The 16,887-nt window shown below is 49.6% G+C and overlaps 1 protein-coding gene and 1 long non-coding RNA gene across 2 annotated transcripts; one reads left to right on the top strand and one right to left on the bottom strand.

Annotated features, from left to right (window-relative positions):
* Nucleotides 1-9,240: 9,240 nt before the first annotated feature.
* LOC116454270 lies at nucleotides 9,241-10,996 on the bottom strand. Its single transcript, XR_004244045.1, has 2 exons — nucleotides 10,820-10,996; nucleotides 9,241-10,123 (listed from the first exon to the last, which is right to left on the bottom strand). It is a non-coding gene; the product is annotated as an uncharacterized LOC116454270 (long non-coding RNA).
* Nucleotides 10,997-11,134: 138 nt separating this feature from the next.
* KLF10 (Kruppel like factor 10) lies at nucleotides 11,135-16,482 on the top strand. Its single transcript, XM_032130663.1, has 4 exons — nucleotides 11,135-11,222; nucleotides 12,777-13,016; nucleotides 13,119-13,995; nucleotides 14,904-16,482. Exons 2-4 carry the CDS (start codon nucleotides 12,786-12,788, stop codon nucleotides 15,161-15,163), a joined length of 1,368 nt encoding a protein of 455 aa, XP_031986554.1. The 5' UTR covers nucleotides 11,135-11,222; nucleotides 12,777-12,785; the 3' UTR covers nucleotides 15,164-16,482.
* Nucleotides 16,483-16,887: the final 405 nt, after the last annotated feature.

Below are 16,887 nucleotides of genomic sequence, written 5' to 3'. Positions count from 1 at the left end.
ACAATCACTAAAGAGCTGACAGCCTCTGCACGGGCCCTCCAGCCAGCAGCTGAGGGAAGACACCGGGCCCCGGGAAGACGATCTCTCTCGGGACCATCTCTCCAGACTGGTCACAGCTTCCTCGGTCAGAGCTACTGACCCCACACCAGCTGCCATAGGATGGGAAGAGAATCAGAAAAGTGAGAAAACTCAGGGACTGAGATAAAGACAGTCTGATAGGAACACAAGCAAAGCAAACCAAGGAATTTGGAATTCATCCACCCCTCCCCATGAACAGCCAGGTGTTCAGACATCCTCAGGAAAGCATGTAATGGTGACTTGAGAAGACAAATGCCATCACTCCAAACATCCTCCCCTTCTTTCTTCTTCCCCCAGGTTTATATGCTGAGTGTGGTGCCATGGGGTCAGCTATCCCAGCTCCTAGTGTTCCTCCAGGCTGCTCACTGGTGCAATGTGGTGAGAAGCAGAAAAGGCTTTGACTCTGTATTAGTGATGCTCAGTGATAATGAAAACATTCCTCTGTTATCAACACTGTTTTCAGGACAAATCCCAAACATAGACCCAAACCTGCTACTACGAGTAAAATTAACTTCATTCCAGCCAATGCCAGCATCTTCTCCACCCCTTATTCCATATGTCATGCTCAGGTCCCACACTATGTGGGGACCTGAGCATGACATTCTATGGTATGGATTATCCCTGTGGGCAGTTTGGGTCAGTTGTCCTGGCTGTGCTCCCTCCAGTCTTCTGTGCAGCTCCTCACTGACAGAGCATGGGAAACTGGAAAGTCCTTGACTTAGAGGAAGCACTACGTAGCAACAACTAAAACATCAGCATGTTATCAATGTTATACTGAATCCATAACACAGCACTGTACCAGCTACTGGGAAGAAAATTAACTGTACCAGCCAAAACCAGGACAATACCTATAGTGTCCTATAGTATGCAAATGCTGTTACCTGTGTTAGGAGGAAAGGCAAAGCTTTTATATTATACTGCTATGTCCCATAACACCGACACATCATCTCCTTCATACCTCCAGGATTTAGCCCATCAGAGGAATTTTTTAAATGCAGCAGCCTTTAGGCCACAGTGTAACAAGCAAATTCTGTTTTGGCAGGAAAAGGACACAAATGTGTTTCTAACACTTCCATTGGGAAAAACATTTATTTGATCATAGCAGGAACAGGTGGCTTTGTTAGCTACACAAGCTCATTCTACAATGCTTACAGGCTGTTTGCTTCTCATTTTATTGGCTGACAGTTCAGCTTCTACGTATCTGATTTTGATAGAAGAAATTCAAATTGATCAGTTAAGTTTTATACTGAATAGTTAAATCAATCGCAACACTGAGAAAATGCTAAATATATTAAATATACCTTACAACTAGAGGAATGCATAGATCTGTATGTTATTCTCTCAAGCAGAAAACATTCTCTGTTTTGTTTTCTGATATATTCCAAGCTCTGTCTGCAAAAAAAGCAATGTCACTTTGCCACACTCTTCCACAGCTCTCCAAAGGTATCCATGTTGTTGTGAAATGACAAACTCCAGGAGACACAGCAATGTTGTGCTTTACTGGAGGTATCAACAAACCCACCAGCATTGCACAAGTGAAGAAAGACCACACAAGATACTAAACAAAAATAAACACATGGTCACACCATGGGAAGTGAAATAGGGAGCACTGAAGGAATCATTCCAGTATTAATTCCTGATTGCCACTGGATTCCCAGGATTTCTTGGGCCAAGACATGCTGTGAATATTGGCTGGTTTGAGCTGACCAGATACCTGTTTTGGTTGACCTTCCCAAAAAGACACATGGGAAGCAGGGCTGTAGCTGGTACCAACCATCCTGTATAGTGTCCTCAAAAGAAACACAGCCACAGGACCCAAGGAAAGTTCTAGCTGGTATACAACTAATCCTGCACTGAAAGAGTTGAATATAAAACCTGTCGTGGTTTGATGCTGGCTAAGTGCCAGGCACCCATGAAAAAACCATCTACTTATTTTCCTCTGCTATAGCTGAGCAGAGGAGGGGGAATTGAAAACTTCATTTTCATGAGCTAAGGATTATTGAAAAAAAAACACTTTAAGGCAAAACTTAAAACAACTTTAAGGTTCAAAACTTAAACAGTATAAAGAAGATTCATTATTAACATAATTAAAAGTAAAAAGGGTAATGAGAAACAAAGCAAATCTTCAGAACACCTTTCTTTCCCAGTCCCTCCCTCTTTCCACTGACCACGCAAGGAAACAAAACATGGGGTTTTGGTCAGTATTTTACTTCTTAAAAATCTTTCTTCAGTATGCTTAAGGAAAAGAGTTTCTTCTGCTGTGCCGTGGGATCCTTCCCATGGGAGATAGTTCTCTGTGAACTTTTCTAGCGTGGTTTTAACTTCCACAAGCAGCAGTCCCGCCCCAACCTGCTGCAGTGTGAGTCCCTCCCACGGGCCAAGCAGTCTTCCCACAACTGCCAGGCGTGGGTCATTTTAGCTCATGGGGTTTAGTCTTTTAAGGATGAGCCGTTCTAGTTTGAAAGCGAAGGCTCTCTTCCTCTATCTCTAAAAGCAAGGGTCATCGCTCTCTATTCGAGTTCCTCACTAGATTACAGCTTTGCAGCATCCACACGCTCCAGTGTGAGTGCTCTTCTTCACAGGCTGCGCGTGGATCTCTGCAGCCCCCATGCACCTCATGAATTACAGGGAAACAGTTCGTTGTATTGTAGTCCTCACCAGGGCTTGTAGGTGAATCTCAGCTCTGATGCTTGGAGCACTTCCTTCCTCTCCTTTTTTTCACTGACCTCGGTGTCACCATGTTGGTTCTCCTCACATATCCTCACTTTGCCTTTTTCTCTGACTTGGAAGAAAGTTGGTGTCTGTATGTTGCAGTTGAGAGGTTGATCTCGTCTGGGCTCTGCATCGGAGAATTGCTGGCCACGTGGTCCCTGCCAGCACTGCATGGGTGGCTCCAGCCTCGGGAGGGTTCCAGCCACATGGACCTGGCCTTGGGAAGGCCCCAGCTATGTGGCCACTGGTGGCCCCTGCTGGGATGGGTCCCAGCAGTTGCCTCACCACCTCTTGGGAGAAGAAAGATAATTTCCCCCCATTTTTCCTTTCTTAAATATGTCATTACAGAGGCATTACCAACTTGTCTAAGTGGGCTAGTAACCTGCCCATCGTCAGAGCCTTCAGCGATTGGCTCTGTGCCGGACATAGAAGTTCCAAGCAGCTTTTTCCCACCCACACCAAAACCCAGGCTGTGTTAAACCAACAAAAAAACCTCTCAAAATTTTTAGTATGTATTGAAGTGGTCATTTACTTACCATTTCTGCGCTGAATAAAATAGCCATCTATCCCACATGTGAAACATGTACTCATCAGAAGTAAAAAATACCCCTTGATGTCCTGAGAAGTGGAAAATGTCTCTCACTTATTAGTAGGTAGAAATCAAAGAGTTTAGGATAAAGGAACACCTTAAAACACCTTCTCAGTTCTGCATGCCAAAGCCAAGATAAGCCATGGTAACAGAGCTGTGTTTCTTAAGAGTGGGGTGAAATTCAGGAGACTGAAGTTTCACCTGACTTAGCCTCAGCCCCTAGACCAGTTACAAAGCTGGCCAGTAAATTACCAGCTGTGTTCTCAATTCTCTTCTCTAATTTATTGTCCCAATCCCATGACAATTTAGCTTTTCAATCAGAAAAATAAGGTGCTCTGTCCCTGGAAATGTTCACAGCCAGGTTAGATGGGGCTTTGAGCAACCTGGTCTAGTGAAAGGTGTCCCTGCCCATGGCCGGGAAGTTAGAACCAGATGATCTTAAAGGTCCCTTTCAACTCAAGCCATTCTATGACCTGCAGGAAGGACAAGTGGGTTTTTTTGAAATTTAAACTTAAGATATAGTGTAATAGACATACATAAATAACCAACTAGTGCTTAACAGTCAAAATCCTGAACATCTTCCCACAGAAACGCCCATTTCCTCCTGGGTGGCATAAAACCACATCCCCAGATTCTCTGGGAAATTAAATGGAAAATACTTGTGAATTGACAGTGATCCTTTAGCTGCTTCCAGTGCTGCCAGAGAAGGTCAGCTTCACTGGAAACAGCTCACTTGCCAAAAAGAAGTTTCTCTCACCTGCCCTTTGGCTTCACTAGGGATGTTTGAGGTTTCCCCCGACCCCACGAGGCTGTCTCCCATGGCAGCAGTGCAAACATCAACACTGCCAACAGTCTCTGAAGCCTTCCACTGAGCATGCACAGCAGGACTGAAACTGCAATGACTCAGGCACAGCCACAAATGCTCCAGAGACAAAGGGCCATGAGCAATACTCTGTAAAATGCACGTACACAGAAACCGGGGTGAGTATCATAGAGGGCTGGGGAGGAACATGGCACTGCCAGGCAAACAGGATTTGCTCCATCTGGCAATCAGACTGGTAAAGCAAAGTAAAACCCAAAACCTGAAATCTTAGTGACAAGTAAGTTCTGTTTTTCACTTGGTACTTCAATAAGCAATTGCAGAACCAGGATGAAGCATATTTTTCTTAAGGTTAGGATATGTGAGGAAAATGGGGTATGAAGAAGAAGGGAAAAGGAGACAAAAAAAGCAACAAACTGCCTTGTTGGTGACTGTATGTTCCCTCTCCCCAGTTATCTGATATATAAAGCTCCGCAATTGCTGTCAGCAGCAGCAGAGATACTTTTCTAATTCAGTAACTGAATGGGAGCAGTAGTAGGACAGGGAAAAGAGAACAGTCCCACACCATACAACCCTCTTATCCCCTGGACTCGCTGTCTGCTGCCTCCGGCCGTCCTTCCGCCCCCTCCCCATTCTTCATTTGCTCCCTTCCTTCCGTCCTTCCTCTCATGTTCCCCAGCTGCCATTTCAGAGCTGCCTTTCCCTGGCCACCCCCTCAGCCTCAGCTGCTTTCAGACACCCACTGCATCGCTCTGCATATGAAAATGAGCTGTCACATTTTCCAGCCTCTGAAGCAAGAGATTATTTTTGGGAGAGGTGGTTTTGACAGTTCTGCCTCGCAATTCAAAGGCAGAACACAGGGCAGGGGGAGAAGGGGAAAGAAGGTACAGCAGATGAACATACATGGCAGGGCTCCTGGCTGTGCACTCAGAAGGGACCGAAGGTCTCTGAGGGGACACAAAGCTCCTGTGGACTGTGGGAGTCAAGGAACAGATACATCTCCTCACTTCCGAGGACTGCTCTTTCCTGAACCAAGGCCAGCTGCTACAAATGCAGCTACAGGACATGCCACTGTGATGACAGTCAAGCCTGTTTGTGGAGGACAGGCACAGCAAAGCCCCTCTACACCCTCTCATGAAGTCCTTCATCCCACCTGCATCCCAATCCCCCACACCACCAGGCAGTCTCTGACAAAGCCCATACTCCCTGCCAAACCCAGAACACATCTGAAGATCTGCCCTAAAGGAGAAGTGTAACAGGTTTTTGACTGACCAGTTCAGCCCCAGTCTTTCTGTGTATTTTGACTGCAGCTGGTCAGCACACAATACAAAACCTGCAGGGCCTTGCACCGGGATGGTGGCAGCAGCAGACAAGCACTGACATGGTGGGAACAAAACCCAGGGGTGAGAGGAGACCCTCACACAGGGAGAATGAGCAGGAGGCTTCCTGAGTAACCGGACAAGCGGACTGGAGAGAGGCGTGGCTGCAGAGGGTTGCTCTGGAAATCAAAGTTGTAACAAGCTGGTTTAAAGAAGCAGAGGAAGAGGGCAGTTGGGGAGGCAGGGCTGGGAACATCAGTGGCTGGAGGTGTCAGTGGAGGAGGAATACATTAAGGAGGATCCAGAAATGGTGGAGGAGGCAGCAGGATCTGAATGGCCATAAGTGGTGCAGAGCAGGCTACAGCAAGTGCAGGTTACTGGGAATGGCCACAGGGAGAGACTTTCACGGAGCAAAGGCAGTATGGACATGATGGGAAGGAAGGTGCATTAAGAGGCATTAGAAGCACTGTGTGTGCCAGGGGCACATGAGATTGGCAGCTGGGACAGGCGAGCCGTGAGGACCCATGGAGAGTCGCTGCTGGAAGGGGTGCCAGGAGCAGAAAGGGTGATCCTGCAGTGCCCACAGCAACAAAGAGCTGAGATGGCTGACTGGGAAACCAAGAGGAGGATGGGCAAGGAGGTAAAGCAAGGACAGGGGAGAAAGAAGTAAGAGTGGGAAAAGAACAAAACAGAACAGGCCACCTGAAGCATAAGCTGCCATTGCATGTCAGCCCTTTGTTATTTTCTCATAGTTACACCATAGCAGAGTTGAGAACTACCTGTCAGTGTTGGATCACAACCTACTTCACATCACATAAACTGAGACAGATATGGCCAAAACTCAAGTCACCCTTATAACAAGTCTAAAAGGCACATGATCAAGCTTAAACATTGCTATGCTAATTTCACCTTTCCATTTTATATGAAAATAATAGTACTCCCTCCAAAGAGCACTTTACTTCTAGAAAATTACTGCATAATCACCTTAACTTCCTCAAACACTCCGGCACACACCTTCAACATGTTGCCATAGCAAACAAACTAAAAATGGTGACAGTAGTCCATGTTACAGATCTTCTGTTCATGTTGGAAACCAGATTTTTAACACTAAAGTTCTTACTGTATCAGTAAATATTTGTATATATGCATTACATACAAGTGAGGGTGAAAAAAGTGACAATTTTCTGCTGAATGTTCAGGAGAAACAATTAGCTTTGTGAGTGAATTTATCATGTAGGCCGGTGCAACTTTTACATGAGGTAAAGAAATTCAGCCAAGTTAAATTTAATAAAGAAATAGGTTTTATTCCGTGGCTGAAAGATCGGTCACACAGAAAGCCATGATCGAGAAAAGCAGCGCCGAGCCCGGGGTTGAAGCTGGGTGAACACGCACAGATCTGACCTCTATCCCATCAGACCTCCCAAGTTCACAAATGCTGCTTCAGCTGGTTCCTTCTTATACAGTTCTTGGGCAGAGTCGAATTAATTCTGTTCTTCTCGCCATTTAGCACATTCATGACGTTTTCTAGTCCCGAAGTTGGACTGCACAAAGCATTTCCTGGGTCTGATGAATTGTCCATCTTGGATGATGAATGGGCCATCTCTGGTTCCTGGAACGGTTATGTCCAATTCCTTATCGGCTGAGATGTAGATATCAGAAGATAGCGATCAAGTCATCATAGTGTTAATGTCCCAGTGATAAGATCCAACCCCACCTAGGGTGGAATCCTCACCTATTGATTACATCTGTGCTGAAAAAACTTCCTTTTCAACTGCTCTAGTGTTGTAAAATTTTCCTCTCAGCCAGGCTGGTGGGGAGGTTTGAAACTCTGGCTCTGTATAGTTTTATTACAGTTCATTTTTATACATAACAGCACGAATTACAGACTTCATTTATAACATACAGATTTAGTTTTAGTGGCAATAATATGCTTCAAATGAGATTTCAGAATGTTTTAAATAAAACCAGTTACAATCACAGAAACCATGACAGAACTTGCCATAAACAGAAAACACAGAATTTCACCAAGACCTATTGAGTATTTGTTCCATAACCTTTATTTCAGCCGGGGCAGATGCAGACAGATGCACTTGTGAGCCAGGAGTTCTTTCCCCAGCTGTGCCTTGTGTGACAGTAGCACCTTTTGGCAAAGGACAGCATGTTCTGGGAGCCAAGCAACCCTTTTATCAACATTTTTTCCCCATTGATTTCAGTGTGAAACACACAGTAAACACACTTTCTCCTGATAAGACACCCAGACACGTGGGATCCAATGGAGTAATTTGTAAACAACTGTTTGCTACTAGTAGTGAAAGGAGTTTGGATCATCCTGAAGTGAATTCTCTTTTGGGAATTCCCTCTAGATAAGGCAGTCAAGCCAATCTATTTCCCTGCAGGCACTGGAGGGATCTTACAAAATCTGTCAGAAAGTCAGGCAGATACCCAAGCTGCATAACAGAAACAGAAGATGTGAGATGCAGATTTCCCTCTGCCAAGTGGCATGTTTTCCTAGAGGTGACAATTGTGGCAGGTGTAGGAGCAAGGAGAAAGGGATCCCACCACTGGCGGCCTGGTGCATGGGGGTATAGTAGGAGAGCACATCCCATCAGATGTGTCTGGGGTACCACTGTGACGCCAAGTAACAGAGATTCCATCTGTACAAGTATCAATTGAAATACTGGAATTAAAGCAATTTTTTTTAAAAGTGTCTTCCTGGGAATAAAATTACCACTCTTTTGTCAATACATGTCTTTGAATTTATTAAGTATTACTTTAAATTACACACACCTATGATCATGTTTTGCAATATTTATATCCTTATTCTATCTTCAGGCTGAAGAAACTGCTCATTTCCTTGCTTTCAGGCGAGTTAGAGGAACACATCACCTCCTGCCAGATCCCTTCTGCCAACTGGAATTGGCTGGCATGGGGAAGAATTAAGCAGAATGAAAGAATAGGGCCATGACACCATTGAAAAGGGGAAGGACAGGAAGAATGACAGAATGACAGAACAATTGGGTTGGAAAGGCATCTGAGACCTCTGACTGAACACCATCATGCCAACTAGACCATGGCACTAAGTGCCACATCCAGTCTTTCCTTAAACATCCCCAGGGATGATGACTGCACCACCTCCCCTGGGCAGCCCATTTTAGTGCTTATCACCCTTTCTGTGAAGAAATTCCTTCTAATGTCCAACCTAAACTGCCCCTGAGGCAACTTGACTGTCTTCTCAACCTGTTGCTTGTTGCCTGGGAAAAGAGCTCGACCCCCACCCGGCTACAACTCTTGTCAGGTCGTTACAGAGAGCAATAATGTCACCCCTGAGCCTCCTTTTCTGCAGGCTAAACAACCCTCAGCTGGTACTCCAGACCCTACATCAGCTCAGTTGTCCTTCTCTGGACACGCTCCAGCACCTCAATGTCCTTCCTGAACTGAGGGGCCTTGAACTGAACACAGCACTTGAGGTGTGGCCTCACCAGTGCTGAGTACATGGGGAGGGTCACTGTCCTGGTCCTGCTAGCCACACTATTGCTGACACAGGCCAGGATGTCATCGGCCTTCTTGGCCACCTGGGCACACACTGGCTGACATTCAGTTGTTGTTGACCAGCACCCCCAGGTTCTTTTCTTCTGGGCAGCTTTCCAGACACTATCCACAGCGAGTAGTGCTGCATGGGCTTATTGTGGACAAAGTATAGGACCCAGTACTTTTCCTTATTCTGGCTTTAGGGCCATTGATTCAGCTTGTCCAGATCCCTCTGCAGAGACTTCCTATCCCACAGCAGACCAACACTCGTACCTAACTTGGTGCTGTCCACAAACTTACTGGATCCCCTCATCCAGATCATCAATAAAGATATTAAACAGGATGGGGCCCAACACTGATCCCTGGGAGACACCACTGGTGACTGGACGCCAACTGGAGGTAGCACCATTCACCACCACTCTCTGGGCTTGGCCATCCAGCCAGTTCTCAATGCAGTGAAGTGTTTGCCTCTCCAAGCCATGGGCTGCCAGCTTTTTCAGGAGCATGCTGTGGTAGACAGAGTCAAAAGCTTTACTGAAGTCCAGGTAGACTACATCCACAACCTTCCCCTCATCTACTAGGCAGATTACCTGGTCATAAAATGAGATCAGGTTGGTCAGGCAGGACCTGGCTTTCCTAAGCCATGCTGGCTGGGACTGATCCCTTGGTTGTCTTGTATGTGTCATGTGATTGCACTTAAGATGATCTGCTCCATAACCTTGCTGGGCACCGAGGTGAGGCTGACAGGCTTCTAGTTCTCTGGATCCGCCTTCTGGCCCTTCTTGTGGATGGGTGTCACACTGGCCAACTTCCAGTCATCTGTGACCTCCTTGGTTAGCCAGAACTGATGATAAACGATGAAGAGGGGCTTGGTGAGCTCTTCCACCAGCTCCCTCATCACCCTAGGATGAGTCCAATCCAGTCCCATAGACTTGTATCTAAGTAGCACAGCAGGTCACTGCTTCCTCCTGTCTTACAGGGGGTCCTTTCTGCTCCCCATCCCTGTCTACCAGCTTAGAAGGGCCGTTGTCCTGAGGATAACTGGTCTTACTGTTGAAGACTGAGGCAAAGAAAGTGCTAAAAAAAAAAAAAAAAGGGGAAAATGCTCTGACCAAATGTCACTGAACTGCTTCGGAGGAGAAGGAGCTCTCTTAAGTGAGGCTGAATAAGCAGGAGGAAAGAAACAGAACTACAACGAAGCATCAATAGCATTTCTAGAGCCCAGCACCAGTCACAGCTGCAGCCTGGCCTGGATCCGGCTTCTCAGGTCCTGACACACAGAGCCGCTCTTTCTGCTTTCATTACAACTTTCTGACGGGAAAAAGAACCCGCCTTAACCATTGCATCGAGCAGAACGGAGCACACGGCTCTCGCCCTTGTGGCGCGCCGCAGCCTGCGGGGTAACGCGATTAGGCAGTGACCCAGCTAAGCCGCAGCTGTTCCCGAGCCGGCCAGGCGGCAGCAACCGGGGAGCGGGCGAGGGAGCCGCGGGCAGGGACGGCCGAGCCCCGCGGGGCCGACCTGCCTGGGGTCTTCCTCGGATCTCCCGCCAACAACAGTGCCCCGGGCTGACACGGACAGCGCCGGGAGCGCCGCTGCAGACCGGGGTGGTCCCGACGCGCGGCAGCGACTTTCCCCACCCCGAGGGTGCTGCCAGGACACAGCAGCGGGTCCCCGGGCGCGCCAAACCACGGGGATGGGCCAGAAAGGTCCGAGGAGGTCGGAACGACCGCGCCGCTCTCCGCCTCTCCCCCGCCCGCGGCCCCGCTTCACCTCAGCCCAGCGGGGAGCTCCCTCCCCCGCCGCCGTGTGACCTCATGCGAGAGGAAGCGCCGGGCCGCCCCCGCCGCTCCCACACGGATGCCGGGGAGGGAAGGGAAGGGCAGGGACGGGGGGGGCGGGGGCGGCCGCCCTGACTCAGCCGCCGGCGGGGACACGCCGCGCTGACACTCCGGCCACGCCGCCGCGCGGCCGCCGATCACGCGCGGGCGCCCGGCGCTCATTGGCCGCCGCCCCACACACCTTTGCCGGCGATTGGCCGGCGGGAGGCCGGGGGCCCCGCCCACCCCCCCGCGCACGGGCCCGGGGGCGCCGCCGCCCGAGTGGGGAGCGGCGAACAAAAAGAGGAAAAGCGGGAGAGCGGCGGCGGCACCTCGGGGCAGCTTCGGCTCCTCCGGTGAGCGACCCGGGCATCCCGGGGCGTTGGGGCGGCTGGGATGGAGGGAGTCCCCGGAGATGGTGCGGCAGGGGGATCCCCGGGGCACGTGCGGGGGCGACCCAGCATAGGAGGGACCGCGGGCGGGAGATCGGGCTGGGGCGACGGCGGCTGGAGGGGCTGAATCGCGGCGGGAGACTGGAGCTGCTGGGGTGGACTGTAGGAGAGCCGCCCGTGTGGAGAGCCCACCGTGGGGCAAGCCGGCGAGGAAAGCCGCGGGAGGGAGGGAAGGAGGGAGAGAAGCCGCCGGGAACCTGTTGGCAGCTCCGGTCCGGCGCCGTGCAGCCTCTTGTGCCTGCGTGCCCGCCCGGGTGTGGGCGCCGGGCTCGGCGGCTGCATATACCAGGTGGCGGCGGCGAGGGAGGAGGAGAAAGCCGGGGGGATCCCGGCACCACGCGGGATGGGCGGGCGGCGCGGCGGCAGGGAAGCGGAGCGGCGCTCCGGGAAGAGCCGGCCGCCGCCGCCGTGCCCGCTCCCCGCGGGGACGCCGCTCCGCTTCCCTTCTCCCGCGGCGGGAGGCGCCGGGTGTGGCGGCGCTGACCCCAGCCCGGCCCCCGCCCGCTGTGACGGCTCCTCCCGCCCGGGCTCCTTCCCCCCCCCGCCCTCACAGCCAGCCGCCGCCGCGCGCCGGGGCGGGGGCGCCGCGCGGGGAACTGGGGGAAAGGTCGGCGCGCGGCGGCGGCCGATCACGCTTTGTTCAGGCGCCCCGCCCCGGGCCGCGCCCTGCTCGGTGCGGGCCAATGGGCGCCCGGCGCGGCTCCGGGGGAGCCAATAGGGGAGGGCGGGGGCGGCGCGCGCGGAGGCGGCCGGCGGGGTGCGCTGAGGTGAGGGTGGCGCGCGCCCAACAGTCGGGGGCGGGGCCCGCCCTGAGCCCCGCCCACAGCCCCGCGTGAGGGCCGGGGGGAACCCGCGGAGAGAGGAATGGGAGGGTACCTGTGCGCGTATATATGTATGTATGTATATCGCAGTTCTCCAGGCAGGTGATTTCCCGTACATGCATGTGTGTGTGAGAGAGACCCTTTGGCTATTTTCTAGAACATTTTTTGTTGTTAATTCCTTTCGAAGAAAATATGAATCAGTCCCAGTGCGGTCCTTTCTCATGTGCCAAAATAAGCACAATGCTGAGGGCTGTGTGTGTCCAAAGCAAAAACAGAAGGAGAGTGGGATGGTGGAGGAAGTTTTGATTTACTTTTTTTGGGGGGCGTGAAAATTTTTCTTAAGCTCTCAGACACAGGTCTTGCAATGTGGAATAACTTCAACATACTTAAGATCCAGAATTGTTCTTTTGTCTCAAGAAAGTATGTAATTTTCATCTGATGGCCAGATTTCCTCACTAACAACTTCGTAAAAATACTACATAAATAAGAAGGAAGGCGGGAAAATATAGGTATACCAAGTGTATTTATCTTGCACAGGTGCCCTGTTTGTTTTTAGCAATGCTTTCTTACAATCAACTGCAAAATACTCAAACTTAGCATCAGATTTAAAGTTTCCTTTTTTCTCTAACCAAAACAGGAGTAAGAAATGGAGATGATGACTGAAAAACAGAGAGATACAAGGTATTGCTGGAACAATACACCTGAAAAAAGCGATTATGAGGCTGTAGAAGCCCTTATTTCTATGAGTTGCAACTGGAAATCAGACTACAAGAAACATGCAGAAATGAGACCTATAACTCCTGCATCTGACATGTCAGAAGAAAGTGACGAGGCTTTACTTCCTGGAGCAGCGGACTTTAATGCGATACCAGCATTCGTAAGTTTTCCAATTTGCATGTGTGTGTGCTTGTTTTTATCATTTAGTGTGGTGATGTGCTATTACCATCCCCTCCTTTCTGTGTCTCTCTCCCCTGCACAGTGCCTGACACCCCCCTACAGCCCTTCTGACTTCGAGATGTCGCAGGTGATCCATCCGCTCGGCAAGGGGCTGTCCGAGGCTGCCAAGCCTCCTCTGGCTGCACCTCGGAGAGAGGCAGAGAGATCTCCAGCAGCCAGGCCTCTGAAAGCTCGGGTGACGAGTGTTATCCGCCACACGGCCGATGCCCAGCTCTGTGATCACAAAACGTGCCCGGTGAGAACAGCCAGTGTGCTCAAATACCAGGACAGTGCCTCAAGGGAAACAAACAGGAAACAGAACACCAAAGCAGAGCGCTCCGCGTGCTCTGCCGTGGCACCGAGTGGAGCCAGTGCTGAGACCAGCGAACTGTCGGTGGCAGAAGGAAGAACTGCAGAACCAGCTGTTGGGCCCGTGCCCTTGACAGAGCCCTCAGTGAGCGGGGAGGAGTCTGTCCCTGAGCCAGCACAGCAGCCAGCAGCGGCAGCACCGCTCTCCCCTGCCCAAGGCAGCGGAGCCCCCCCTGTGCCAGTGATTTGCCAGATGGTCCCGCTGCCTGCAAACAACAATGTTGTGACGGCCGTGGTGCCCAACACTGTGCCAAGCCAGCAGCCAGCTCTCTGTCAGCCCATGGTCTTCATGGGCACCCAGGTTCCCAAAGGTGCTGTCATGTTTGTTGTGCCCCAGCCAGTTGTGCAGGGCACAAAGGCTCCCATTGTTAGTCCAAATGGCACGAGACTCTCTCCCATTGCCCCCGCTCCTGGCTTTGTACCTTCTGCAGCAAAAACCACTCCTCAGGCTGATTCTTCAAGAATAAGAAGTCACATTTGCGGCTACCCAGGATGTGGGAAAACGTACTTCAAGAGCTCACATTTGAAGGCCCACGTCAGAACACACACAGGTTGGTCACTGCTGCTGCATGTTAAAAATGATTGTAGAAAGTTGTGGTTATATATACAGCTTGTTACAGTTGTAGTGATTACTGGATCTGTTCATGGAACAAATTGTGGGCTAGCAATGAAATGCACTTTTTTGCCAGCATGCATTCTAATGCTGCCTAATCTCTGACGGGAAGTCTACCCGAGGGGAAGTTGACTCAGCAGTTTGTTTGTGCTGGATTCGCTTAATGTCAGAAGGTGTTCAGTAATGCATCTGTGGAAGCAAGGCCTTGCCCAACGTGGAGCATGCTTTCCAGAGTTAAAGATGCCTTATTGGCTTCTCCTCAGGAATGCCTTTGTCAGAAGTGGGTAAAACTCAGAGATTCTTTTACGAGAGAATGTGAGAATCCACTCCAAACAATTCCTACCTTGGTTATTCTAGAGTAACTTCTCTGGCCTCAGCCCTTAACTGCAGCAGCAGAAAGAGTCCCATGTATTTTCACACAGGCTCACAATGCACTACTAGAGCTCCGTTACATAAAACATCATTGCAGGCTGCGCTTCGAGGGGAGTTTTGGGCATGCTGAGTCATCGTTATCCGCAGTTTACATGGAGCTGAGAGTTAAAATCAGCTGTCTTGAGATGTGAAGAGCATTTCAAACAATTGGTTCCAGAGAATTTTTAACCTTTAACCATTTTAACCCTTTTTAACCCTGTAACCCTTACCCATACTACTCAGCCTTAGGGTAGTGAGTCTGCATGTTTAAATATTAGTACATAAATAGTTTTCCACATTTTATGTCTATAATGGTTACATAGATTTTTGGCTCAGCTGCCATAATAGAAACTTTCCTCCCAGTTAAGGCAGCGGTGTTTATTGCTCAGTTAGTACTCACTGGGTTTTTCCCTTTGTTAATTTCTTCCCTTTTAGGAGAAAAGCCGTTTAGTTGCAGTTGGAAAGGCTGTGAGAGGAGGTTTGCACGGTCTGATGAACTGTCTCGCCACCGCAGAACGCACACCGGGGAGAAGAAGTTTGCCTGCCTGATGTGCGAGCGGCGGTTCATGCGGAGCGACCACCTCACGAAGCACGCGCGTCGCCACTTGTCGGCGAAGAAGTTACCCAGCTGGCAAATGGAGGTGAGCAAGCTCAATGATATTGCCGTACCGCCAACATCTGCGACCGCCCAGTGAAAGGACTCACTCTGCCGATGGTGGAATTAACTGTTGTTGCTGCAGTAGGCTGGCTGAAAAAAGGCTTTTTCTCCCGGTCTGCGGTTCTCGCTCACCGGCTGCTGACAGCAGTGCAGAGAGGCAAAGGCAGCCTGCACTCGGTCACAAAAGATGTTGCTGGGAGAGCCAGTGGCTGACTGGAATAGCGGGTGTCTTTTGCACTGGTAAGGAGAGAAAGAAAGGGAAGGCTCTGGAGCCGAGCAGCCGCATTGTGCCAGTTTTGAATTTTGCAAATCACTTGGGTATGCTCTAGATCCGGTCCCATGCAAGTGTTCCTGAGGGTTTGCTGTTCGTGCCTGAGACCAACTCTAATTCTATCTGTCAGTTGTCAGTCTTCAGTAGCCGCAGACAAGGACGGTGGCAATGTACAGGCACAGTCTTGAAAGCCCAGAACCCACCTGCGTAAGATAATCTAAATTGATTTTCCTACTTCTGCCACCTTTTCTTGGTGGAATCTTTTCCTCCTAACTGTTCTCCAGCCCCATCATAATCAATGATTTGGTGCCAGACTCCTGGAGATTTTAGCTGTCTCCTCCTGCATGGGGCGATTAACACCCCCAGCTTTACACTGCTGTGTCTGGAGGGGCTTGGGATGGGCATGCAGGGGCACCACATGGGCATCAAAGGGCAGGAACGTTTCCAAATCCTTTTTAGCTTTGTAATGTTTCCCCAGCTGCTTTGGCAAGCTTTGTAATTGTTACAGCTGGTTATACTTGGGCATCGCATGATGCTTCTGCTTTTGTGTTGCTTATGGTTTCCTTTCTACCTTCTCACTGCGCTTGTCATGAGCGGATACTGGGCACCTTGAAGATAAACTTGGTAACTGTAAACTACTCGGGTTGATTAAAGAAGAAAACCAAGAATCTTAGCCTTCTTGATTGTGTTATTCTTTGAAAGGCAGTTTATGCTAAAATTGAAATGGCTACATTATGTATTGTATTAAATTAGGAAGTTGTGATTCAAAAAGGAAAACAAGGCAGCAAAGACACCGGCCTAGAATTTAAACTAGCTTTTGTGAGAACGCATCAAGTTTCACTACTTGTATTTTATCATATTATGTTGACACATATCAGAAAGTGAATGGTTTGAAAATAGTGTATTAGATCTGCTTTTTGTGACTACTTTAAAGATTTGCACATTTCTTATGTTGTACTTTATACTTTGTTTACAATAAACCAATTTTCTTTAATATAGACGGCTTTCTTTTTTTTAATTCATGGTGGAACTTATCCCTTTGCAAGGAAAATAACATCAAAATAAAATTGTCCTGACCAATGGAATGCTCTCTCTTAATTTTTTGTATTTTTTAAGCACTATAAAGCCCACAGGAGAGGAATTTCAAGTCTGTGCGTACTACTGTGTTTTGGTTTGGTTTTGAGTTTTTTGTCCTAGCTGTTTATCTCCCTGCTTTTCTTAAGCACCTGAAACTACACATGCCTGTGTGGGCCGTTATAATGCTGATGGAAAGTATTTCCTTTTTGTGGGTGATTGCACTGCCTTCCCCAGGAAGGAACCCGGTCGGTTCCCGATGGCCTGGCTGTCGGTGGCTGCCACCCTCACCGTGTGGGATCCAGGTTCCCGTGGCCCTCTGCAGGGCCAGTGGGCATGTGGTGCTGGCACCAAGATGGGCCAGAGATGGGCTCTGGGCTGGAGCCTGTCCCTGCAGGAGTCCCCTGCCAGGAGGA

Source organism: Corvus moneduloides, chromosome 1 (genome assembly GCF_009650955.1).
Source record: "Corvus moneduloides isolate bCorMon1 chromosome 1, bCorMon1.pri, whole genome shotgun sequence".
In the NCBI taxonomy this organism is placed as follows: Eukaryota; Metazoa; Chordata; class Aves; order Passeriformes; family Corvidae; genus Corvus; species Corvus moneduloides.
Note: the sequence above shows the minus strand (reverse complement) of the source record. Positions and strands in the feature narration are given on the sequence as shown.